At 44.6% G+C, this 27,174-nt stretch overlaps 1 protein-coding gene across 2 annotated transcripts in view; it reads left to right on the top strand.

The window, feature by feature from the left end:
• The window catches only part of CABLES1 (Cdk5 and Abl enzyme substrate 1), a 74,548-nt gene extending 61,221 nt beyond the window's left edge, over positions 1-13,327 (top strand). For both annotated transcript variants that reach the window (XM_080380599.1, XM_080380598.1), the window contains 3 exons: positions 7,699-7,805; positions 8,736-8,943; positions 10,540-13,327. In XM_080380599.1, the coding sequence (XP_080236725.1) occupies positions 7,699-7,805; positions 8,736-8,943; positions 10,540-10,680 (456 nt within the window). In that variant the 3' untranslated portion in view covers positions 10,681-13,327. The remainder of the gene's footprint in view (positions 1-7,698; positions 7,806-8,735; positions 8,944-10,539) is intronic.
• The last annotated feature ends 13,847 nt before the right edge of the window (positions 13,328-27,174 follow it).

Here is a 27,174-nt window from a genome sequence, read left to right as displayed (position 1 = left end):
CCAGTGCTTCCTTCAGCTGAGAAAAGGGAGGAAAGGTAGTGCGGGAGTGTCCTCGGAACTTGCAGGTTAAACAGCATTTTGCGGCTCGGGCTGTGGGTAAGGACGGCTTGTGCATCAACCTGGTGAATATACAGGGCCATCTTGGCTATGTAGGAGACTTTACTCACATCCATATTAGACTTCCCTGACTCAGCTGGCGTTCCTCCTCCCTGCAGTTCACATCAGTGCAAACAGGAGCATAATAGGCTGTAATTTCAAGTAATTTTCTTCTCCAAATATAAAAATTGTCATATGCTGCAATTAAAGCAAATTGCAGTCTGAGGCCAATAAGAAACCTGTGTTTTTTTCCTGACCGTGCACAGCCATCGCGGCAGTGACAGACCTCTGCCAAATGACCTCAGAGCTGTAAAGCTGCTGTACACAGATTGAAACCAGCCTCTGGTCCTGAGTGGAGTATAGCTGTAATTACCGCCTCTCGCAAGTGCCGGAGCAGCTGAGAGTGGCTCTGATGTCAGCGCCGAACATTTTTTTGTGTGTGGAGAGCTGCAGCCTTGTAATTAAAGTTTCGTTACTTGGCCAGCATTTAGCATTAATGCTTGGCAGCTGCGAGCTTGTAGATGTTCCCTCCCCCCCTCAACCCTTATGGGTGTCAGAGCAATTAATGGGGGGAAGGTGTGCGAGAGGAACGGGGACACGTGGTGGTGCAGATTGAGCGAGGTGGGAAGCCGGGCTGCGAGGCTGACCGTGGGATAAAGCTACGTGGACAGATACTACTCCTGGGAGCTGGCTCGTGGTTTGCAGGCCAGGATTTCTCCACTGGTAACGCTCAGTTGAGGTCTGTGTGAATGTTGCATCAGTAAACACCGCAGGCCTTATCCTGAGGCATAAAATGGACAAAATGTGTGGTCGGTCTTGGATTTTGCTCTGAAATAACTTGCAGTTAGCACAGGACACGTTCCCTCCGTTTTTGTGGAGCCTGAGGTTGTTGTCACTGACATGGGTTTTATAGTCATGTAATTTTACCGAGCTGAATTAGTCCTGACTTGCAGAGGATTTTTAACTGCAAGCCCTCAGCTGTTTTCAAGGAGTAGCTGAGCTTCCTCATTGAAGATAGCTGCAGGGAAGGAGGAGCACTTTGGGTTTGTTTTTTTTTTTTTTGTTGAGGTGAAATTCCTGGCTTCAAAGAATATACACTTCACTGCCGCATGTCTGAAAGTAATGCCCACAAACAGCCTGTCGGGATGATTCTGAAAAAGCAGCTTCAGTACTTTCCCAACACAAACTCTATGGCTTGTTTTAATTGTATTAGTCATACTTAAATTCTGGTCTCCCCTGGAGAATTCATTTCGCTTTGTGTTGTCTTTGTAGGAGAGTCTACAATCTCTGCCGCGATATAAACAGTAAGAGGTAGAAAAATTTTATGCTGGGGGGCAGGGGAAGGAGGGAAACATCATGTCATAGTTAACAGATGTCTTCCTGGCTGATACTGCTAAAACAGGAATTCTTGCAGATTCTTAAATCTCTCTAGAATAGGAGCTTTATCTACCAGACAGAGCAGTAATTTCTCTGCTAGAATCTCATGTCAACCAGCGTACATCCAGACCCGTCAGTGCCTCTCTGGCCTCCCTGCATTCTTGCCAGCAGAAACAAACTCCTTCCATGCAGAAGGAGGAAAACTCACTCTGCAACAGAGCTGAGGCTGACCCTGCAGTCCTGCTTTTGTTGGTAACACAGAAACACAGGAGTGTGTTAGCTGGCTGCTATGCACTGCTGAAACTTGCAGCAAAAGAAGAAAAGGCCAGATCAGTAGCTTCTTGACTTTGAGTGACCCTTCTGTAATAACATCCATGCAATATCCATCTATCCATGCCCAAGGGATAGTCTTGGAGATGGTTTGGGTGCTTAACAACAATTTCATTGTATTGGTTTAATTATGTCAAAACAAATTGACGTCTCTACACCATCAGCAAAAAAAAGTGTTGCAGATATCTGCAGTGCTCTTGCAGCGGGCTGTCAGCCTGCATTTGCCAGGTACTGCACTAGTGTCGAGCACAGCCAGGCTGCATTATGAAATATTAGTCCTCCGATGTGATTTTAAAATTAGAACTGCTTGCTGCCCTGGCCATGTAGTCTAACAAAAGCCCTGCATGATGATATAGCGCATTCAGTCTCTCGCTCTCCTGTTCTGTCCTTCACGAGGAGCATCAAGGTCAGGAGTACTTTGCTACAGCCAGCGTCCTTCGGTGCTGTCACCCTATTCTTCAGGCTGCTTCCGTAGTTGTAAATCAGGCATCTCCAAACTGCTTTTTTATCAGCTGCTGACCTTGTACCCAAAAGTCTCAGGGAGAAGAGTATTGTAGTGCTGGTATATATTCATATTTAAACCCTGTGGTCTATGCTTTTGATGCTATATTTGGCTGAGACTCCAATAAATGACTATTTTGTAATGGTAGCACACTGTATTAATTGAGGATGATTCCAGTGTGTTAACCGTATAAAATAAACTGGCGCCCTTCCATGCGCTTTAATTCACAGAGGTAGTTTTGAGATTGTTTTGTGAAATTCAAAATCTTTCAGTTTAAGATCCTTGAAAGTTAATAACTTTTTAACAACAGAAACACTTTCTTTTAGTCTTCCTTTTCCTTTTTTTTTTTCTTTTGGGGTTGGTTCTTTTAGATTATAAATAAGGAATTGCTACCATTTTCCATCACCATTTTAAGTCTCTGCTCTATCAGGATTTCCCATATATATGCATCTTGAGCCATAACTATATAAACTAGGTTGCTGACAGTTTATAACTACATAGCTGGTCACCTATAGTATGCATTAAGGTACCCAGGCAGTGCAGTCATTTGAGTGTTTTCATTTGTTATGTGGTTGAGAACTTACCATTGACCTACTGAAGGTCTGTTAAAGGCATCAGTCTTCTGTCTGCGTTATGTGAAGTAGGTTTTTCAGGGGTACACAGTAATGACAGCTGAAGAGAGCCTATCATGTATCTTTCATTTTATTCACCTATTCTATTCTGATTTTATCCTCCTTAAGCAGGAGATGCAGGCATCCAAGGCTAGATCATCTTTTACTGGTAGCGTGCCAAAGTAGGATTTATTTTCAACAATATTTCATCTTGCCAGTCTTCCCAACCATTTCAGGCATCCTTCCTCCTCCTGTATTTATGAAACTATATATACAGCTTTCCTATGAGAAAGCAGCTGCTTGAAAACGCTTGTGAATAACACACAAACTAACCTCCAAGTTCAAAACTGCCAGTCATGCAAAAAAATGTGTACAGATTTTGGCCAAAGCATTCATCATGTTCTCCAGGCATCTGTCAGCTACCATATATCAAGGCTTTCATTTGTCTTGTGCAACTTGCATCGCCAAACTAAAATACGCACGCACAGATTTGTATACAGAGGATGTGAACAGAGCTCATGAAAAAGTATTGCTGAATACTGAAGTGAAATGTGTTTTGTGCAAATAAGCTGTGAGAAACAAGACAGACGTTTGTGGATGACAGAAGTTGCAAACATTCGAGATTAGAGTATGAGACAGTTTGGTAGTTCCCAGTGCCTTGCTCATGTGTCTGACAGTTCTGGGAGTGCAGGGTGCCTGCCTGGTAGGGAGTAACATTATGCATAAGAAAGCATGTTTGGATAGAAAAATGCTGTGCTCCTTTTAGGGGGAAATATTTGCAAACCCTTCATAAAATTTGGGGCATCGGTGTTGAACGGTTCTCCTACACAGGCAGTACCAGAATTGTTCCGGACAGACAAAGATCCATGCCATTTACAGTCATGTCTTCTCAACATGGCAGCTTCGTTTGGGACTCGCAGGCAGCTCAAGTGCAATGAAATGGCCTAAAACAGAGAAGCGTGAACACTGAGCAGGGAGCAGGCAGCAAAGGATGAAGTTAGGTCAGAACCCTTCCATCTCATATCCCAGCTGGTCCTTGTGGGTCACTGGGCCACCCCAGAGGTTTCCTCTGCTCCATCCCTCGTGGGCAGGGGCAGCAGTGAGTGGGGGGCTGCTGCTTGGTGCCGAGCCATTTGCAGAGTGCGGGAATTGCCCTGGGCAGGAGCAGGGTCGGGGACCAGGATTTCATGTAGCCTCATGAGTGCTGTGCCCCAGCCCCAGCGTGACAGCAAGAGGGGTGCTCGAGTACCTGGTCAGAAACAGCTAGCAGGGGTGACTCATTTGATCACTCAACAGACACTAATACAGCATTGCTTTTAAGTTACCTGTCAACAGATACTCTTTTATTTTTGCTGCCTGCCTCTGTGGTGGTCAGGGTTCCACATGCATGCATTTCTATAGGCAGCAGCTGGGCAAACAGGGTCCCGCTGCCCAGACAAAGTCAGGCTTCTGCAGCAGTTGCGGGGGTGGGGGGAAATCAAAGCGGGGGGATGGGGGTGGAGGGTGTGCGAGGGGGTGAAGAAGTCGCACAATTCCTTTTCTTGAGAATAAGGGCAGCTAGCTGAGCTCTCCAGCATGGCACTGACAAGATGAGACAGCTGCCTTAGAGCCAGTGTGTTCAAACATGCTGCCGTTATCCTGTTACATGAATCAAAACCAGCACGCACCAGCTTTCATCTGGATTTCATTATTGTGATTTATATCATAGAGACTGTTGTCTCACAGGAAACAGCAGTATTCAGGGTTGGGGAGGAGAATCTTATCAACAGGACAAAACTGATAAATCTCCGCAATTAAAAATAGCCGTACCTCCTTACCATTTTCAGTTTTAAGCCATCTGCTTAGTCTCAAGCCTCTAAGTGCTTCGCTTTAAAGAAAATTTTAAAAAAGCGCTTTTCTCCTTCTAAAGGGAATTTAGCTGAATTCTGGCACTTCTCCCACGGGCTGGAGGAGTCCCAGGTAAGACAGACGGTGCCTGCAGAGCAGCCGTGGGGAAAGGTGCTCCCCGGGGGGTGCTGCTGCTGTGCGCCAGAGCCCAGGGCTCCCTCCCCCTCTGCGCAGTCACCCCCAGAGCTGGAGTCACGCTGGCACCTACTTGTTAGACACGAAGATGACTGAAACTTGCTGTCTGGCATAATTTCTGTGCAGCCCTTACAGCTGAGTCTGGAGGATGGTCAAGGTCCTCCCTCCGCTGCAGTGCCCTTTCCGCTGCAGAGGGGTTTCTGTCCTTTGTGTGAGGTTCCTGTGTGATTGCATCCTCCTCTGTGCAAGGGAAGGTGATAACCTGGAGAGAGCCAAAGGCAAGTCTGCCAGAAAAATCCATGATGCTTTGAGGGAGATAATCAAGATAAACCTAAAGAGCTCTGAGGTAATGGAGAGCGAACAACAGGCAGTTAGGTTTGCAGTGAAGCATGAAATAAGGTGTCATGTAGCTTTGCACAGTAACACCGAGCTCTCTCTTTCGAGGATTGCCTAAGACATCCAGAAAATGCTGGTAGTAACGGAAATCATCTTAGTAGTGGGTAGCCCTTAGATGCTACTGAGCATCTCTTGACTCTGTAAGAGCAGCATTGACCAATGTTTCTGTACTTCGAGTAGCAGATGGTGCTGGTCTAAATTATGTTATGTGCCTCGTTTCAATAGTCCTCTTGTAACAGTACTAAGAGGAACCCTCTTAATAACACATGAAACTCCAGCATATCTGTGTGCCAGGTGAGACGAAGCACATGAGAAGCTGTCTGCAACGACGTGCATGGGTGCGTGCTTAGGTCCAGCCAACCTCTCCGAGATTAAAACCAGGCAGACCCACATATCCATTTGAAGCCTTTCGCTCCAACCCCAGGTAGGGCAAGGTTTCTCCTCCCTGGCTTTTCCTCTTTTATTCAGGCATGATAGCACATTGCCTGCATCAGCATCAAGACAGCATATACATTTTTAACCTCAGTGGCCCTGCCGTGTCTGCCTGGACCCAAGCTCGAGCTTATCTGTGCGCATGCAGGGCAGCAGAGGTGGCTGAAGAGGGTTGATGTGGCTTCCTCCTTTTTGGTGGTTTCTGGAAGCTTTTCTTAATAGGACTGAATTTCCTTAATAATTTATCCTTTTCACTGAGCAAAAATTGGACTAGCGCATAACACGTAACTGTGTTGGAGGGGACTCAAAAGCGTTTATACACAGGACAGCAGCAGGAGACTTGTGTGTGATGTGCCCAGCAGAATTACCTGCCGGGATGTAGTGGGGAGCAATTTATCTGGACAGATGATGCTTCTCACACTGCAAATCAAATAGCAGTGGCTCACATTATAAAACATGTGTATGACCGTAACAACACTCCATGGCAAGAAGTTGTGTTTTTCCTCTCTGTTACAGTATGTTTACCTCAAATACTGCTGTGCGCTACTCAGGGGAAACACATGCTCTGCTTTCTTTTAAATTACTGTAATTATCCATTATTTCAGTTTCGTGTTCCCTTCATGCTCATTTTGGATCTAGACAAGAACAATGTCAGATAACAAGAGCTGTCAGATTGCTGTCTAGAGCCGTTACACTCTCTTCTCCCCAAGCCGTTCCATATACTATTTTAATTATTAAAAAAACCTGCAAGCATATGCTGTCAGCCTTCTTGGCTGATTCAGATTCCCATGGGGATATAATACAGCGATAAAGGCATAACACACGACAAGTGTTTTGCGTGCCTTTTTCCACCTCTTGTTGTTTAGCGGTGACAGCCCTTTACTATAATATAGGTTGATCATAAACAGAAACTGGAAGGGAAAAACTACTTTACTGGAAGGAGAATGCACTGCCCTGCAGACTGCTGCTCTCCCACTGCCCATGCTGGGAGCTGGCTGGGAGCTGGGTGCCTGGGGACGAGGTTGTCCCCTAGCTGCATAAGCTGGGGCTCTTCTCTGCTTCTGTCCAAGGGGCAGAACAGCCAAAGCCAGGAAGAGAATTGACACATCCCCAAAATGAAGGTTGGTTTGGTCGGATAGATTTCGGCCAGGTGAGTGGTGACAGAGAATTTGGGCAAAATGCTACCGGAACGAAGACTGAGGGAACAAGAGAAGTGCTGTGTATCTGTAGATGTGAGCGCTGGCATTGCAGTACTGGCCAGGAGGACTCTGCTATTTGGGGGAATTATTTAGGTTGTGATGAAAAAGAACAGGACGCTCAACATAAAGGAAATAGACTGTATGCTTGAAACGTTGTCCCAGCTCAACTTTTTTGTCCACTTACTGCCTAACTTATGACGGCATTACTATCTCGCACTCTGCTAAATGACCTGCCACATAGGCTAATTGCCTAATTACTAATTACCATTTTATCACAAATGCATGCTATGGCAGTGAAGAATCTGTGCCGGTGGTTCCTTTGAAGAATCATTTGGAGAGAAACTGACAGTATGTCCCAGAACCGAATGGAGATATGCACACAAAATCTGGTCATCAGATCAGTTACTGTGATTTGGTTTTGTTTGGGTTTTTTGTTTAGCAAGATGTCATCCACCTACATGTAGCTTAAATTCACTCTTACGGATACTTGGAAGATCTTGATGAGGTATGTGTTGTTCAAGGCTTGTGCTGTACAGTCATCTCAGATTTCAGGTCACTTGTTCTGACAGAGCAGTCACAAACAAATTGTTGCCTTAATTCAGACTTAATTTTCCCCTCTACTGAAAGCGCTGGGACTGACTGGCGCTTGTTAGGTACTCCTTGCTTTTGGGAATTGAGTCATCTTGTTGGTTACAAACTAAAAGAGTAACTCTCTCTTGACCATGTGTTACAGACCACAGTCATAGACTACGTGAAGCCATCAGATCTCAAGAAGGACATGAATGAGACTTTTAAGGAGAAGTTCCCTCACATCAAGTTAACCCTTAGTAAAATAAGAAGGTATGTTGCAAAGCTTGGTAAGGCTGCAACATGATGCATCTGTCTCATGTTTCAGTGCAGTTGCTGCCATGTATGAGGGGAGACACAGCACTGATTGATCTTCAGGAGCCGTGACCGGTAGAGGTGCAGAATAAATCAAATGATTGCTTTAATTAGTGGGCTGAGTAAACAAGATAGGGGAATGTACAAACACGCATTGGTCAGGTGTCAAATGCAGCATATAATGAGATGAGGATGCAAGCTGGGCATGCACTGTACTAAAACACCCAGAAAAATAACACAACAGTCTCTAAGCTCGTGCCACTTAGTTTAGAAGGAGACTGAGGAAAGAGAAATGTTGACTTTTGTGCCTTGTCCAGAGAGCATGGCCAGAAGCAAAAGCAGTGGTCAGCTTCACAGCAAAGCTGTAGTATTTCATCACTGTTTCCAGGCTAGCAGGCTCAACGTACAGCTTCACTGAAATAATGATAATTTCATTTGACCGAAGTGGCCAGGATACTGAGTCATGTTGCTCTGTAACCAGAAAATACTGCAGTACGTGGAAAGCCTGTGAGTTTGGATTTGCCCAACCATAACCAGCAGCAAAGCTCCATATAGAGCACCAGCAATCAAGCTGTTGTTACTAAATAAATTGTGTGGAGCTTAAGACCTCTGATGAAATACTGTTACTAAAAATGTCAGAGCTTTTCAGTTGCTTTTGTAGTTTGACACAACTATGTGTTGGGGGCAGTGAGGGGGAAGAGTGAGGTCAAAATGCACCATGAAATGTGTACCCAAAACAGAGCGTAAAGATACGTGCCCAGTAAATTACGTTTTCCTTTTCTCCTCCACTTGACTAAGCAGGAATCTATGAAAAGATGACACTTGGGATGAAATGAGAAATGTTTTAAGACACAGCTCACAGCATACTTGTCTGGTCTCTTTACTCAGCTTGAAGAGAGAAATGCGCAAGCTTGCTCAAGAAGAATGTGGTTTTGAAGAGCCCACAGTGGCCATGGCCTTTGTCTACTTTGAGAAGCTCGCTCTCAAGGGGAAGCTGAACAAGCAAAATAGAAAGCTTTGTGCTGGAGCCTGTGTTCTTTTAGCAGCCAAAATCGGCAGTGACCTCAGAAAACATGAAGTCAAGCATCTTATAGATGTACGTATCCATAGGTTACCAGTGTTCCTTCTTCGTGAAGTGCCAGTGGGTGCTCTACACAAGCCCGCTTGTCAGTAGTCACGTTTTCGTCTAGGTTTCCAGCTGTACAGCCAGCTAAATACGTTTTTTTTTTTCACATTTATATGGAAGTAGTACTGATCAGTGTTACTGCAGAGGCGAGGGAAGCTCTTTTGATGTGTTTGAAGACCCTGGTGTCGTATACTGTGAGGTCTGAGAAGTATCTGACCACCATTCTGTCAGTACAAGTTAAAAGTTAACTCTCAGGAAATTAATTTTGTTTTTAATTATGTTTTCAAGAGTGCCAGTAAGGACTCTCCTTTGAGAGGTAAATGCAGATACTAATTCCAGAGGGAGTCTAATAGACTACCAAGTTTGTATTTATTTCATCAAGTTAAGCTTTTGGGAAAGAAAACTTAAAAGAAGTGTTTGCATTAGAAAACCTCACCCCAGCGTATTTTTTTGTAGAGTACAGTGTTTGGTCTTTCACCTACTTCATGTGAAAGAGTTAACAGGGGGGAGCGTTGTTCCATAATCCTTCACCAGCACTGAGATACCAATCTGATTTAATGCTGCAGAAGTTAGGCAGGTAGCTGAGCACTTGGCTACAACCAGCTCACTCAGTTCAGGAGACGGGAACTTGGTTGGGGGCCGGGACTGGACTCATGCCCTTCTGCCACAGTCACAGAGCTGGGCTGGCAGTTTGTTAGAAAGCCCTCTGAACAACCAGAAAAAAAATCAACCCAGTGGGAGCTGGAAGATCTGGCCTCTCTTGCTATCCTGAATCATCATTCCGTCTTTAAGACACATTGAGCTTTTCAGTGGACCCAGTGGGCAGAGAAGTAGCAAGCCAGGGAGATCATAAGAAGAGGTTGTGGGGAGGGGGGCTAAATATCCCTGAACAGCTGCTTGCCTACTTGTAGCATCCGAATCCAGTGAAAACAGCAGAGCAGATGGGAGGTTTACTATGTTACAGCAGAAAGCCAACTATAAAACCCATTTCATCCCCCTTGAGGAGAGTAGTTTCTGTTACTCACTGTTCTTAGGGTTGTTGAAGATGACATCCTCTGCCTCTGAGGTATTAAGATCAAATGTATCTAATTGCAGCAGAAATAATTTTCCCAATAGGGCGTTGTAACACAGACTGATGCTGAAAGCAAAATCAGTGATTTCAAGCAGTGCAGGAAGTTTGTGGGCAGTTAGGAGGTGCATGCCTTCCATTACACAAGTGATTTCAATGTTTGTGTGAAGCCAGGAGTTCCCTCTTCCTGCAGTGATAATCACTGTGATCATTAGGTGATGTATCTGCTGGAGATGGAATGAGTGAAATGACGAACACGTCAGAAATAGCATGGCTGGCTGAGCTTTGTGAGTTCACAGTAAGGAGTCAGTACATCCAGTTCATCCCGCTCTCATTTTCTAAACCTAGAGCCATGCAAGGCCAGCAACGCAGAGGTTTAATGACAGCAGCACGCACGTTTTGAATAATGTTATCTTTAAGAAAGCACTAGAAAGTCAAATCCTCATTCACAAAGACTTTTTTCTTTTCTTTCTTTTTCTACTTGCCTGTCACTGCAGAAACTGGAAGAGAAGTTCCGGCTGAACAGGCGAGAGCTGATCGCCTTCGAGTTCCCGGTGCTGGTGGCCTTGGAATTCGCTCTCCACCTTCCTGAGCATGAAGTGATGCCACACTACAGACGCTTGGTGCAGAACTCCTAGCACTGGCTGCCCTGCGGGGAAGGGGCTCCCGACTGTTCCCGCTTGGCTCTCCTGAGCCACAGTTACTACTGGAAATGCAAAATCAGACTCCTAACGCTTCACTCTCTCTCCTCAAAACAGTTTTTCTGGCAACATATAGCAAACACTGCATCAATGTAAGACTCTCAGCTTGGACAAATTCACGTATCGTTACTTTCTCAAAGCAGGTGAAGACTGAGCTGTTGGTAAATGGTTAATGTGCTGAAACTGGGTGGCGACTGAGCCTACCTGTGGGGACTGCAGCTATAAAAGGTGGCAAAAATTGGAAGGGCAGCCTCCGTGACCACCCCTCTCTCCATCACACAAACCCTGGAAGCCCACGTGAGTGCATTCTCATAGTGCTTTTTCTACAGACCTGCTGCAACTTCCAAGAGGACTTCTTAAAGTGAAAAAGCTTTTAAAGAGGATATCTTCACTGTGTCAAAAAGAATGTGCCAATCTATTTTTGTATCAGCAATTGAAAGTGCACTTTCTCCTGTGGGGTGTTTGTGTGTGTATCCGTGTGTGTGTGTGTGCGCGCAACACTGAACTGATCTCAGTCCAGGTGGTTGGCTTAGCTGTTTCCGAGTGCATCAGTTACCGATGGCGAAGATCAAGGTGACCTTACGTGTTTACTTCTTGAAAAATGTAACTACTGGAAAAGTGTTAAATGGGATCATTTTTGGACACTTGGTTTTTTTATTCTCTGATCTTTCCAGCATTGTACCTTTGAAAGGATTACACCACTGCTACTATGAGAGAAGGATCAGCAACTGACTTTAAGTTTTCAGTCATGTTTGTGATAAAGATGAAAGCATTAGTATGGGATTTCCATGTCATGTTTTTTAAAAATATTTTGTGTTAAGCCACATGCATATTTTTAACCTTCGCACTTTTCCCACTGTGGAGATGGTTAGACTTGCACTCTGTAGTGTTGTATTTCTGTGCTCTATGTTAGAGTGCGTAATAAGCACATTTGTTGTGCTCTATCTTAAAACAGTGTTTTATTAAAAAAAAAAAAAAAGAGTAGGGCTCAGCAGTATAACAGGTGTCTTAAGGCTCCAACAGCAGGGGCATCAGCTATTAAACTTTTGGTTTTTAACAGAATTGACTGTGCAAAACCTAAAATCAGTGCCCATTGAAGTTAGAGGTCCAGTTCCTTTAGACTTTTTCAGTACTGGAGTTTTACAGTAAAACTTCTTGCAGCTTCCCTGCTTCTGACTGGACACCCAGAAAGCTGGAGAGTTTCATCCAAGCTCCCCAGTGCTACATACACACTAAGCTAGCGCCATGCTTACGGACATTGTTCAATTGCTGTTATCCTGTGGGATTACACCCCTGTCCAATCTTCTCCCACGCTGGTTCACTTAACAAGCCTTGCCCTTGACATGCCCCACATGGATCTGGTAAAGTCAAATATACTTACGTTTATGGTAATTATATAAAATAAATAATAAATTCAGCCGTGAGACTTCAGCTGAAGCCTTACCTTTCTTAAGTTTGGGAGTGCTTGCTCAGAGTATGGAAAGGGCTTGTGAGCAGATTGTAGAGAAGTGGGACATACCAGAGGATATAAACACACTAATGCTTACTTTCTTTCGCTCTTACTTTAAACAGTTTTATTATTTCCTTCAGTTAGGCCAGGAAACATCCAGTTTCTTTACCAGCTTTGACTCCTTTAAATTCTAGTATGAAAAACACCTGTGTATGATTGCTCTATAGGATCTGGAAAGGTTACTCATGTCAGGACAAATGGGAATTTGTTTGATGCTATTGCTCTCCCTCCATTTTAAGGGGGAGAGTGACTATGGTAGCTTACAGTTACTATTAATACTTATCTAATTACTGATATAGATGCATTCCAACAGGAATAGGGAGGAGGGGGTAAAGAGAAAAGCCTGCACTTAACCTCCCCAGTGCAACACCCCAGGCCACTGCATCCCACACGTTGTTCAGCCAATTGTGGCGCTAGGGGAGGGGAGCCCTTGCCGGCAGCCTGCTCCCTCCTCCTCCTCCTCTTTGCGGCCCCCGTGCAGCCCAGGGACAGAGGAGCCACGAGCCTGGAGCATGCCTGATGCCTATGGCTGCCCTGCCGGTTCATTCAGTCCCAAAAGGCAGTGTAGTTGACCTACAAGCCAAAACGGTCTGCGGGTTTGCTAGGAGGGCTTCCATCCTTGGCTGCATCCCTTTCCACTGAAGCCGTGTATATACGTTCAAGATTTGCTTCTGATTGCAGAGATCTGTTTCTAATAGTGACCACTCAAGGCTAAGCAGAAGCTTTACTTTTCTGTAAAGGCTTCTACCTTTTGCTTTTGAGTCTTGATTTTTTTTTTAATGTTGCTTTATAGTATTGCAGGGAGAAAGCAAATTGTGATTGCAAGATGCAGACTAAAGAATGACAGTCTTACAGTAGTCTTTAGAGACGCTATTGAATCATGCTGTCACATCTTTTGTCTTCTGTGCTGCTACCCAACCCTGATCTACAGTTTACACAGATTTCTGGGATGAAATCTGATTGCTGGAGACTTTCTGCTTTTTTTTATTGTTCCTGTTGTTTTGGGGGCGGGAAAGGGTTTCAAAGTGATGTTCAGTTACAGTTTGAATGTGGAATAAACACTTAAGATGTTGATTATGTTGCACTGTTCACTTAGGAACGTATATAAAGCCATATGATGCTAGGTCTCAGAGCACAAAGCTTGGTCAGTACAATTATGGTTAGGACAACGGGCAGGATTTGTCCCCCTTTTCTCCCCAACCCTGGGAAAATTCAGGCTGAAGTGGTAGAGGAAATCTGTACCAAACAAAAACCATGTTGATTGTTTTTCCTTTGTCTTACATGGTAATGAGTGTTGATTTACAAATGATTTTAGGTTCAACTTCTAATAGTTTGGAAAAATAATCCATTCCATATCATTTTTTCTGTTTTGAAATTATATACTGTACACTCTACCATGCAGAGTTTATTCCTTTTCTAAAAAAATAAATAAAAGTTTAAAAAAAAGCTTGGAAAACCCAGACTCTTTTCCACCAGTGACAGTATGTAAAATGATTCAGTTCGCTCATCTGTATGTGCCTAATGGCTTTGGTTTTGTCTTCCTCTGGGACATAAAGCTGCTTATTAAGAAGCCAGTGGTGGGGTTGCCCAAGGGCCCTTGACATCTCCTGGCATTCATCTCCCTGCAGAGCCCTCGCTATCAGGATGTTTCCTCCAGCCAAGATCTTGGAACTTCTTCCCAGACCATTCTTTTGGGTTGAGTTTTTTTAAGCCCTTTTTTGTAGCACCAGCTCCTCCTCCTGGAGCTGCCAGGCCCTGGTTTTCCCAGTCCAAACCATCAGTGTGCAGAAGGACAAGGCAGAAGCAGGCTCCTCAGCATTGCTCGTGTCTCACAACCCCTTATTCACTGGAGATTTGGGATATGTCATTTTGCTTTAGTCTAGGTGGTAGTAAAATTTACAACTGGCTGCTGTACCAGTTGTAGTTCACAAGCAGCTGCTTCTGCTTGGGAGGTTTAAAGTTCAGTTTTGGACATTTATGTGCCCACACACCCAATTATCCACCACTTGCTGGCATTCAAGCTGGTTTTTTCCACCTAGGACAACCATTTATTGTGCATTTTCGTTCCACATTAATGAAGATACGCAAAAGTTTTGGCTTCCTACCTCCACTCATCACTGTCTGGGTTCTCCAGAGACCCTCAGCTGTAAATCATATTTGGGGCAATATGAATGTTAGCTGGATTTACACAGAGCCCAGAACATACAAATACACAGAAAAAAGCTTTTGGAATCATTTTCCAAAACTACTCACTTAACAGGCAATGGCTTCTTTGGGTTAGTCTATAACATCTTTAAATGATACGACTTCAGCTAACTGCTCCAGCCTCCTAAAATAGGAGCCCACAGCATGTGTCTTCCCTGGAAGCAGTGAGTAGTTTGTTAGGAGATAGTAACACTCTCCCACGATGTTAAAGGAGTTTGGCACGAGGCCCCACATTAAACATTGGAGGGGAAAAAAAAAAAAAAAAAAAGGTAAAAAGTAGTTTAGCGAGGTGAGACACTGAGCAATCACAGCAGCAATGCCAACATCACTGGCTGAGACTGAAATCTGTCCCGAGTTACACCTTTGGGGAGGGAGGGAGTGTGGGAGGCAGATTTGAACTTGATTTGTTCATTGCCCGTTGTAAACCTTGTAGTGAAAAGGAGAAAAAAAAGAAGAGGAAAAAGAAGCTTCAGGAGCATCCCTTCAAAGTTGCACACAAGCGTAAAGGCCTTTCTGAGATCCCAAACCTGGCTTTTTCCCACCAGCCCCACCGATCCCACACAGCCAGAGCTCCCTGCCTCAGCCCCGGCCTGCTGTCGGGATCCGCGCAGGGGAGAGCTGTCGCTGTAAGAAGAAACCTTGCCCAGACCCCAGCAAATGCCAGGACCAACAGCGAGAGAAGCGACGCGTATTAGTCTGCTGCTGGGAAAGAGCAGGAGCTCTGAGCCTTGAAATGGCCCGTAGACCTTCAAAGCAAGGCCGGGGGGGGGGGGGGGGGGGAGGAGCGAGCAGTTGCAAACACTTCCCCTAGTGAGAGCTAAATATTGGCTATTATCATGAGTTAATTTGCCCTTTCTACATGTTCCTCTAACCTGTCATACACCCCTTTCCATAGTCCCATCATCTTAACCCAGCTGGGACCCTTGCCTCTGCTACACTGATAAGCAGATGCTCCAGGACTTAATTTCTCAAACCAGAAGAAGCCTTCTACTTGGCAGTCAAATTTCATTGGCAACTGATTTACAACTTCTTAAGCTCATGTCAGTATTTCATCTAATGTGAAACTGAAATCCTTCCTCTATGGAGATTTTGTGATGGGGATGTTCTCAGCAGCAGCTACTAGTCTTAACAAAGTTCCGGCGTGTAGTTTGACGACATACTAAAAGAAGAAAAGAGAGGCAAGAAGCTCCAAGAGCTCCCAAGCACAGTGAAGTGTTGCTTTGGCTAACGTCAGTGGGTATGTCCACTGAGGAAGAAGCGGTGCAAGCCAGGTTTTCAGAACCACTGACGTGAGACCGGAACTTCCCTCATTTTCAGTTCAGCAGCAGGCATGAGCCAGCCTTTATACGCCTCCCTCTTTCCTGCCAAGCGCACACAGACACCAAGGGCAAGTTACCTTCCTCCTCGCTGCTTCTTCTACCAACAGCTGGAGGGTTGTTACTTTCAGAGCTGACTGGGAGAGCAAGAGCATGAAGAGGCAGAAGGGCTCATTTACAAACCAGTATTAACCGCCCTGTGTTCACAAACACAGCCTGGGTTACCAGGAATGGATTCTGTTCATTGATTTAGGAGAGGGAATATTGGGATTTTGGCTTTGTTTTTAGTCTGTGCTTTAGACAAGCTTTCCTTCAGGCTGGAGCCTTGCAGCAAGGAAAGATTTGGAAACATCTGGACTACTGCAAGCCACCTGTTTCTCCTCTGTTACCACACCAATTATTTGTGTTGCCCACACGGCTGCACTGCGCTGAGTTTTTACAAAGGGCAAAGGCATTATATCACAGCGTGAGAACAGCAGGCGCAGCATCAGCTTTTAGTCCCTCACACCAGAAGTCGAACGGGTCGGGTCCCTGTTCTGGTCCCTAAATCTCTGCCCACCTGTTTGTGTATTAGGAACCCCTGGGAGTGCACAGGTCTCAGCTCTTTCCCCTTCTCTCACACTTAGCCAATCGTCACATACACACAAATTAAAATAACAGGCAGATAAGATGGCAAATCTCAACATATTTATAGATTGCTAAAGAAAAAGCAAGCTTACCAAGTGGTAAGCACAAGAGATGCATTGCAAGCTGGTCTGCTTCCCCCTTGCAAGGAGCACGCAGGGCAGCCCTGGCTGGTAAAGCAGCACACTCGTGATGTCCTCCCGACCCCTCCACACCTCAGCAGGGTCTTGACTAAACTGCCATTACAGATGGGGAGGAAAGATAATGCACCAGGAATAGATTCAGAAGAACGCAGAGCTGAACAGTTGGGCAGGCTGTGTGTGAGAGAGAGGAACAGTTCATGAAATTATAAATCTGCAGAAAACAATGGGAGCGTGTGGTTTCTGGCAGTATTTTCTGCTGGCAACCAAAGAAGCCTGGTTGTATTTTTTTTTTGTTGTTAAAAAAGATAAAAACCTAATGTAGAAACATAGTAGCTGTAAAGTGTTAAAAAGATGGATAAAGAGCTTTTATTTCTAAACTGCTCTCAACCCACTCAGAGCAAAGATGAATTGTCACCATCTGAGCTGGATTAACAGTCTAGACGGTGCCCCAGTCCCTCCCACTTGCTGGCAGCTGGGTGTCCCAGCAGCACAGCACACGTGAACACCCCTAACTGGAGGTCTGAACCCCAGACACCTTCCTCACACCACCCCACATCCGTGGGTGAGATCACAGCCAGCAAGGCAACCGACTCCTGTCGATTCAACTGCCACGTGCAGCCCCTTTTAATCGGGAAAGATACTAGCTCTGTCTTCAGTGCAGGGCAGGAGTGCACAGGGGGCCTGGTTCCCACCTGCATACATTGGCTGCTTTTTGGTTGCACGTTGGTGTCAGACCTGGCTGTGCACCCACTCACCACCCATTCGGCTTTCCTTTACAGGGAAACCCACAGTGCTGGCAAGAAGGGAAGCAAGGGGCCATCACCACGGTTGTCCACATGAGCATCCCTAGAGGAAAAGGGATGTTAATCACATGCCCACCTAAAGAAAGGAAAATTGAAGCAATGATTACCCACTCATCATCATCATCTTCATCATCTTCATCATCATCTCTTCTTAAGAAAAGGACCTCTCCTCTCCCACACTAGCTGTGAGAGGACTAAAAGTGTGCTGAACAGCATGCTTGAAATGCAGTTATTAGCAATCTTCCTTCTGCCTTCAAGGCCAAAAGCGAGCTGTTCAGAGAGGGCTAGGTCTGTGCTCCGACCTCCTGTGATGCAACCCACAAGCTACCTGCACTGTAGCTCCTCATGGAGCACAAGCATTTTAACAAAACATCTCAGTATGATTTAGACACTTCACATGGACAAAGCCCAACACATTTCCAAACATCAGCAGGTTGTTCCAATTTCAGTCTTTTCTAGTTGTGAGCATTTTTTCTAGCCAAAGCTAGACCAACTCAAGCTTATAAGCAATCACAGGGCATTTACATGCACACCTTTCAAAAGCCCGGTGTGCTTTTTGAAGCTCAATATTTAATGCCTGCTCCTGGAGTGACATCCTCCCAGCTATCTTGAAACATCCTCCAATGAGCAACAGAGACTGGACACCAATGAACAGCTGGGATATTTCCATGGGCATAGTTTACAATGCACACAAAGCCAACACCAGAACGTCAAAGTGCTCATCTCCCATGACAACCTGAGAAGTTGATTAACGTTTTCTGAATCCAAGACTCTGCAAACTGTCATCTGCCTTCCAGGGTGACCTGTGTATCATCTTGTTTCTGTACAGGTTGGAGTTGAATTAAGACAACAATCTACACAGAAGAAAAAAAATGACCTTTCTTTGTCCAGAACCCAATCTTTTATTTCCTCTAATCTGAGAAAGAAATACCATGCCAAGTTAGACCTCTACCAGTCAGTGGAGCATACATTCAGATGTACTCTCTAAGGAACATTTCAGATATCACAGTTTAAATTACAGATCATGTAGATGGGTTAAGAACTATGAGATCTTGTTTCTTCTTTTATTCCGTCTTAGGTGCTTCTCACTTGACTGCTGCTGTTTAGCTGTCTGTTTCTTTTTCTTTGTTATTTTTTGGTTCACCTTTTATTATTTTAATAAATGCAAAGATAAGCAGAAAGAAGCTGGTGCAGTGCTGGGAGTTGGGTCTGGCTAACTCTTTCACACGGTGCATCCGGAGCTGCAGACTCCAATCTTCATCTGATTTATTTTAAAAGCCTGCTGTGTCCATTAATGGAAAATTGGACTCTGTTCAGGCTGTGATGGTGTCCATGGACAGGAAAATGGAAAGTTTCAGATTAAAGCTGCAGGAGGCCAGGAAGAAAAATATCTGGTGAATGTAATTGATGGTGGCAGCACAATTATTATGCACAAATATTAAAGAAATGGCAGTCTGTGACCCAAAGCAGAGCCTTAGTTAGAAAGATAAAGGAGAGTAGCATGAAAGTCTGCAAGGAAGGCCATGGGCTGAGAAATGGAAATATTCCTCACCAGCAGGAAGCCCAGACACTTTGCAAAATCGATCTTTTGAATGTATATGATACGATGTCTATCACTGTGATGTTAAATTTGCTAATCATCCAAGTTATTCTTTCCTTAATTTCTTAAAGATCTGAGACATAGCTGATGACATCTGAACTTCCCCAGTTCACTTTTGTACTCATCACTAGGGTTGAGGAAGTGGTAGGAATCTCAGGGACATCGATCTGTAGTTCATTAAAATAAGCAGCTGAGTAGAGGGAAGAAGTCATGGTAGCAGCCTTTACTGAAGACCTTATCAGACATTGGAGCAGCCCATCAAGGTGTGTGGAAACCCATCTACACCTGGGCTGCTGCTGTCCACGGAGCAGAAGCGTGCAACTGAGCTTAGATCCTAGCAATGGGGTTCTTAAGGGGAAAAATAATAAAAAGCTGGAAAAACAAGCAAAATTGCTGCTCTCAAACCTACTGATTGATTTAATAACAATATTGTCCTCATATGATTTGTTTTGCACTTAGCAGTGTAGCAATAAAGTAAAACAAATTTTTAGCATAACTGTAACTGTGGTTATTTATATAAGACTACTATATAATATAGGAGGAGATGAAACCAGTATGATGAGATGGAAGCATAATGGATTCTACACCAAAAAAAAACACCCCCAAAACTCCAAAACCTTAAAGAGTGCTCCGGCTGAAATCTCATGCCATGGCCTTGCTTTATTGTTTGCTTTTAAACCATTACATGAAGAATAATGATAGAATTCTATACCAGGAATATATTTTTGGAGTGGTTCCTATAAGTCCAGATAGACATATCTCCAGCCCATGAAAGAATTTGTCATGAAGTGAGTTCATAAAGTCTCTCAGTGAGACCAACATGAAAGACATTGGCTCTTCCAGAGTATGTTCTCTTCCCTCCTTTCCCTAAAAAACATGAACGCTTGCAAAACCCTTCCAGTCTTTACCTTTGGATGAAGTAATTGAGTGGACTGGGAGCTGGTGCAATATAATATTCCATTATTTCCCTCTTCCCGGCTGAATTCACAGCCTAAGACATTCCCATCAGCACAACCATCTATCTAAGGGAGCTGCATCTAGCCTGAAGCCCGTACAAAGTGAACAGAGTATCATGATTGATTGGTAAGAAGTTTTAATTTGCATCTGTGTTAAAGAAGATGTGGTTTATTAACTCACAGTGCAGAACACGGTAGCACACCCAAGTTTCCCCCGGTCTAAAAACCTGTGCCCATTTTCCCACGACCCGCTGAAGCCCCACATGCTGGCAGTGAGAGGTTACACAATCATCTCAGCTGTCTCCCACTGCATTTGTGCCTTTAAAACTGACTTTCCATGGTTTCAAAGAGGAGTTTGAACCAGAATGGTGCCCTCATGTCACATCTTCAGAAACAAGAAGAGTGAAAAACATGAGAGAGATTTTGGAGGGAAAGGGGAAGTTAGTTTCTAGCTCTTACACCAATTTCTGTAGCAGGAGGTTAAGGGTTCATCTGTCAAAATTTTCAGTGCCGCTGCCTTTGCACTTCAGCAGTTGCTCTGGTGAACTACACTGCTTTTCTCCAAAGATTTCTGAATCACAGAGGGTTTGTTTTATGGGTTTGTTTGTTTGTTTGTTTTAACCCAAAAGAAAACAATACAGTTGAGTTTTTTCCATCTGAGAGGCTGCGGTAAGCAACTTACCCATACAACACGGCTATTCACAACACAAGCCATTCAATTCTTTGCTCAGCAATTTCAATATTCCACTTTGAATACAGCTGAGCCACACGAAATTCTGTTGTGTAAGGCTCTCCTTGAAAGTAGAGATTTATTTTCTTTGGTTACAGCTCATCAAGTCTTGAGGCTACAACCATCTGTGTTAATCTCTGCACAGTCTGTTCTTATTCATCATCAATAATAAGCCCAAGGAGCACCCATGCTGAAGACAGTATGAACAGACAAGTATAATAAAGAAATAAAAGCTGCCTTGCTGAAATTTTTAGCTTCTGTGTCTATCCTACATCTTAATTCTTTGCATATAACTGGAGACATTAAATGAGAGAAAACAATTAACTCTGTCCTGAAGGAGCATAATGTTTGAAAGAAAGTTCAACTCCATTTTCTGAGCAGCCATCACTGGAGTGATTTGCAGATCTCAGTCTTTGGCAGTGGGACAGCCAGAAGCAGGACGGCAAAGAGAAGAAGCTGAATGCTGTTTTCTTCTGCCTGCTAAAATTTATTGTGTCTCTTACGCTACAGCTATTGGGGTGTTCTCCCCTATGCTGAAGTTTGCTACACAAGTACACCGGGTCATTCAACTGCTCGCAAGAAAGATCCAGGGCAATGCCTGCATACAACTTTACCTCTAGCTTGATCTCCAGTAACACCGAAAAGGGGTTGGCACGTCTGTCATTCAGCTTAAATGAAGAAACTCACTGGCCTGGTCACACTAAGCACCACGGGCAACATGGTGATAACCTTTTTGCTGGCACTGGACTGCCCGCAGGGCTGTAGACTTACGGGGATGGAGGGTCTAAATTAAAATGTCTTCTAATTGCTCTAGCCTGAATGAACTTCATTTGCTAACTCGTGAACTTGTGGAGGTAACTGGCATGTAGGCACAGGGACCCCTCCACTGAGAAGGCAAAAAATAGGCTGATTCCTAAGCATCAGAAAGGGAGAGATGACTCCTTGAAAGAAGTTTTCCATGCCTTGTTTGAAGCCAAAGCTCATTCCTTGGTGTCCCAGAAGGTGCATGACGGAGAATGAGCAAAAATCCCGTCTGGTTCCCAGCTCCATCCAGGGCTAGAGGGGACAATTAGCAAGGCTGGCTTAGTCTCCACAGCTTTCAAAGGAAGGTCTGAGAAATATTTGCCTTGCAGTGTTTGCCACCCCAGTCAACAAATATTTTCTGTTTTTGTGATGTGACTGCTAATTACAGCAGCTTAGTTCTTACAGTGGGCATTCACAGATCTCCAGAAGATTTCTGCTCACCAACAACTTCATGCTTGAACCATAGCCCTTTTAGCAGAAACTTTAACCCTCTTGTTAGTTTATCTGGTCTTAGTGATACTCCTTCTGCACTTAGGTATGGCAAATGGTGTTCCCAGCTCTCCACCTTTCCTTTCCATCTCTGTTGCTTAATGACTTAAGGAGCATAATTCCAAACTACCAGTTTCTCAATGTGAATATCCATTTCCTCCAAACAACATCAAGCCTTCTCCTTATCAGTTTCGAAGAGGTTGTGCTGGAGGCTTGTTTTGTTCAGCCAGCTTGCCTCAGGCAGGCACTGTTCCTACACAGTATCACAAGGTATGGGATGCCTGCAACTCCAGCATAAACAAACTTGTTGGTGCACCAGCTTTCCTCATCGGCAAGGGGTGCAGAAATCAGAAGTTTAAGTGTAAACACGGATCAAAGTCCTGCAGGAAAATGGGCCTTACGGCTGCTTCCCAAGAGGTACTGACCCTCAATTACTTGAACCAACGTTAAGTCTTAGGGTAGAGCAACCACCTCGTCACCAGCCTCATCTGTGAAATGCAAGTTTGCCTCCCTCGCGAAATGACATTTGTGGGGAGTCAGGAAAGATACGGGACTGCTAATGGCAAACAGCATGAAGAAAAGTTTGAGCACTCTCAGTTCCTGATGTTACACAGCATCTCCTACAGTCATGTCTGTGAATGCAGTCGTGGGATTTCATCCATTGCCGGGCAGGAGTGTTCAGAGAGGCCTGCGCCCATTTTGCTATATTCTTCTATATACAAGCTTCTCTATACAGGCAACAAGCTGGCAAAACCGAACAAGTTCTGAGCTATATGTTTTTAAATCTTAAAGACAGAGCATAAGAAAAAATATACTAAGTATGCTTTCAGTGTGGTTTTCAAAGAGGTTTTGTGTATCATCAAATCAAGAACTTAACATGCCAGCTGGCTACCCCCACCTATTCTGCAAGCCAAGATATTCATTAAAAGGTAGAAGAGCACTGTGTGACTGCTTCCCATCCCAGACAGTAAGGAGGAGGTACACTCCCCACCTCAGTGATCAAGAAGAGACAGCACAACCTTTTCACCAGCGTTCTTCCAAAACATAGTCAATTTTTTAGCAGAAATCAAGGCTTACACAATGCCACTTGCAAAGCATAGTTAAAAAGGGGTTAAGCTTCTCAAACTGGGCAATTAATGTGGAAATGGTTACACAGTCTTCTTCATGGGCTCCTCTAATTCTTTTTGGGACTAAACAGGCATGTATTTGTAATATAGCCTAATAAAAAGAACCTATGAATAAGCAACACATTTTTCAGCAGCAACTCTCTCCCCATTTTATTATCTTCCGGTACAAAAGTATTTTGGCTTTAATTTTTTTCAGTTCTGTCCCCAGTCTCCTTCCCCATACGCAGGCCTTCTTTTCAAACAAAATGAGCCTGTCCTTGTGTCCGTCCTCTGGAACAGGATTAAAGTTTCACACTGAGCCTTTTGCCTGGTTCACAGTAGCAGATGATCTGTTTGAAAGCTGTTCATTCAGCTTCTGCTCTGGGCAAGATAAATTTGCTACACAGTTTTCTTCAACCCACCATCTCCTTTAGCTTACAGACAAAACAAAGCTGGAAGAAACCTTTCCTCAGCACCCAGCACAGCTCCCAGCAACTCACTTTTCTCTAGTACTTAATAAAAGCATCCTTTTCAAAACGTGTCAAATATTGACATCATGTTTTTTGAATTCTTCAGATCTTCTTGTTTGAATGGGAAACAAGAATGTAAATATTTATACAGTCCTCCACCAACTCAGACATAGGTGTTAAAAAGAGCAATAATAAACCAGAACTCTATCCCTTACAAAGCATTTTAATAGTCCGTTGCTTTTTTAAAAAAATAATTTAAAAAGCTCTTCCTATTGCTTTTTGCTACAACCACTGGCTCTGCAGATTTTCAGCTTCAGTGTTAAACTGGCACTGAAAGATTGGCATAGGTTCTCTTCCAACGCAAAGCACGAGCCACACAGCAATAAGCAATAACAGAATTGCTTCAGTGGTAAGCATCAGGTTCATTTAATTCATTTAATAACATTTTCTGCTGGAAGCTATGCCACAGCCTCCAGATCGAAAGATTGTTTTTGAAACAGCATCTCGCCTGCGTTTTAGTAACCCACTTGTAGTCAGCATCCAGCAGCTTTGCTGCTTCAGTCTTCTTTCGATGGCACTTGGCTTTAAGTAGAGGCTTTTTATCATGAAGGCCAGCCACACATGTGAGCCTGACTTTGCAGCATATAATACAAGCCTTGCCCCAAACCAATTACTTTGGGAGAAAAAAAAAAAAAAAAAAAAAAGACATTTGGAAAATAAAAGTGTAAGCAAGACAAGCTCAAAAGCATATTACGTGATTCAGGACCATCTCTGTCAGAGCAGTTTAACCAAAACCAGTAGGTGTGAAAACGGCATGACAGGACAGTCTCCAGGGACCTGCTGCCTCTCAGAAAGACCAGCACACTACCATTTCTCTCCCTAGTCTCACATGCTGACAGCCCAAGAACTGGGGAGTGTTCAGACGGTAAGTTCCTTAAATGGCAGATACTGATAAAACCAGAGGTTCTTCCACCATCGAGCTACAGACCCATTGCTTTCCATTCCAGCATTAATCGGTGTTGTTGCGTCTTTGCAATGCAAAGGAACTCCTCCTTCCTCAGAGCTGTTTGTCACTTTGTATCTTTGACCTGAAAAAAGGTCAATTAGACATAAATAATCCACCCTTGCATATTCCTTTTCTAAATTACTGAACGTAACTATTCACTAGTCTTGCAAGAGCCATCTTGAACTTCTGAGGTTTCTGCTTCCAAGATCATTACAGCAACCCTGAAGCGTGTTTTTAACCATGCGGTGTCCCTGCTTCTGAGGCAGGGCCGGATTAAAGATCAGGCTGCTGCTTCCTCAGGAAATCACATTTGCTCTGCCCCATCCCCTCCAGCCACCAGCCTCAGCAAGCGACCACTACCTTCCTGCCCTCCCCACGTTTCCCCTCCGCTGTGCTCACCTCCACGCCGGGGCTGCGTGCTGCCAGCACCAGGGAGCCCAGCCAGCGCCTCTCTGTGTGTCTTCTGCCCTGGGTGCTGCCGGTGGGAGCGCACCCTTTCCCAAGGGCAGTGGTGGGGAGCCAGGGCCTTCCCGTGGGTGCCCACCCATGGCTCACCTTCAGATTTGTGTGGCAGGCCTGCTCCAAGCTGCCAGCTGAGATGCCGCCCTGGGGCTTTTCAACTGCTGCAGCTCTCCATCTCCAGGCTGAAACCTCCAGCCCAGCACACACGTGTTGACAAAGGCACCACTTGCTCCAACGGCCAGAAGCCCTCCAAAGGGCCCTCTGTCCACCCCCTGCCCTAGAGCGGGACCGACCCTCCGAATGCTCGCTGCCAGCAACGCTCCAGCAGCCCTTTGCTCACAGGCACACCCGCGGGGGCAGCTGCCACAGCGGACCCCAGCTCTGCTACCATCTCTACCAAGGCCTGAGGAAGAAGGAAGCCAATCCATGCCTTTAGCACCTTGAGACAACTCTGAATATGCAAAGATGGATTTTGGAAGGCCCTCGAGCTCCCCTTCCACCCTACTTTGAGTCTTCAGCAAGGCTGATGAGCCTCACGGTGGTCTGCAGGCATCATCCTCACCTGAAGTACATCAGGTTGGTTCAGAGGGTGCTTTTTCTTCCCAGCCATGCTTGACAGAGGAGCCCAACTCCACTGTTAACTCTGCTTCCTCGATTTGCTTATGTGGCAATCAATTTAAACCTGCAGTATTTTACTTACATCAAGCAGAGCCTTACAAATGCAAGCACATTGCACTAAGGCACAAAAATGAAAGCAGAAGCAAACAGCTCAGTGTTGTTTAATGCATGAAGTTACATAAAATGGTAGTGGACTTGCTATGCAAGGAGATTCAGCAGCTGCAGAGACTGATTTTGCCCAGAGCCCAGGCAACATAATGCCTGTTCCAGCCAAGCAACCTTCCTGCAGCCACCCCAAGCATGCCCTCTGCCACTACGATGCTACAGCAACCCTGGTTGCCGATTTGGCTACTGGCTTCCCACTGAGACCACCCACCAGACAGCAAATGGTTGTGCTGGGGTTTGGTACAGTGCTACGAACAGCACAGACACGAGAGAGCAAGAAAAAAATATCCAGACTGCAGCCTACCCTTGAAAGTTATGCAAGAAGAGAGGTACACGATGAGCTTTTCCCACAGCAAAGGTTCCAGCTACGATTGCAAAACTTCAGCTATCACGCAGGAACTCTTACATGAGGTCTCCTAGGGTCACTAGTCACTTCAAAATCAGCAGAAAGGTAGTATGGCAAGGATCCTATCATATTGCCACGTCTGGCTGGCAGAACTAGTTTTCTGTGAAAAGCCAGCATGCTGCAGCCATCACTCCCAGCACTAGCTGAAATTACAGACAGGAAGGCCACGACGGTCCGTGGCTGTGTCTTGACTCACCAGGCACGAGTATGGGCTCAACTCCCTGTGCCATAAGGCTCATGTTGGTTTCAGGACTAGTACTGAAGCTGAAGCACACGTTCCTTTCATGCTTGTCCCTCTCTCCTTTTTTCCCAAACCTGAGTTTTACCACCTGGCAAGAAAATGGCTCACTCCAAACTCAAGCCAACACACCCAACATATGTGAACAACATACCAGTATAAACAGGCCTCTTGCAACTAATTGTAATAAGCGTAGGTACACCGCAGGCCAGAGTACTTCTCTGAATTCTCTTTTTTAAACTATAACATTTTTTTCTGAAAACTAATCTTTATGTAAAACTCCCCAGCCACAGAATTTGACTGCAATCCTTTATAAAATTTACCTTCTTTTTAAACTACGGTGTTTTATTTGAAGTTAAAATGTAGCCACACTTTAAAACCCAGGTGGTGGAATTTGTCAGTATGAAGCAGATATGCCTCCGCTACCTGTAGCCCTCTAAAAGCCATGTGTCCTTTCTAGACTAGTTTCCATCTACAGAGATAAGCACTTCCAGAGGGTCTTTCATATTAACACAGTAATCTATTAAGGAAGAATCATCTCTGTGAGAGCACCCCTCTCCTTCCATTGACTATGAAGGAAACTTCGTCAACTTAGGTTAAGGGGCTAACTTTAGGTATCTAACGTCATGGAAACAAATCCCTCTCCTCACTGAAGATTTGTTATCAAGCTCCTTTTACCATGTAGACCTTCCCCACGACATTATCAACTCATCATTTAATATTACTTTCACATAGATTGCTTTCCCAGGCACTAATATAGCAAGACTATGGCTGATTTCT

This window comes from Falco punctatus (genome assembly GCF_963210335.1).
Source record: "Falco punctatus genome assembly, chromosome: 3".
NCBI lineage: Eukaryota > Metazoa > Chordata > Aves > Falconiformes > Falconidae > Falco > Falco punctatus.
This window is presented reverse-complemented; position numbering and strand designations above follow the sequence as displayed.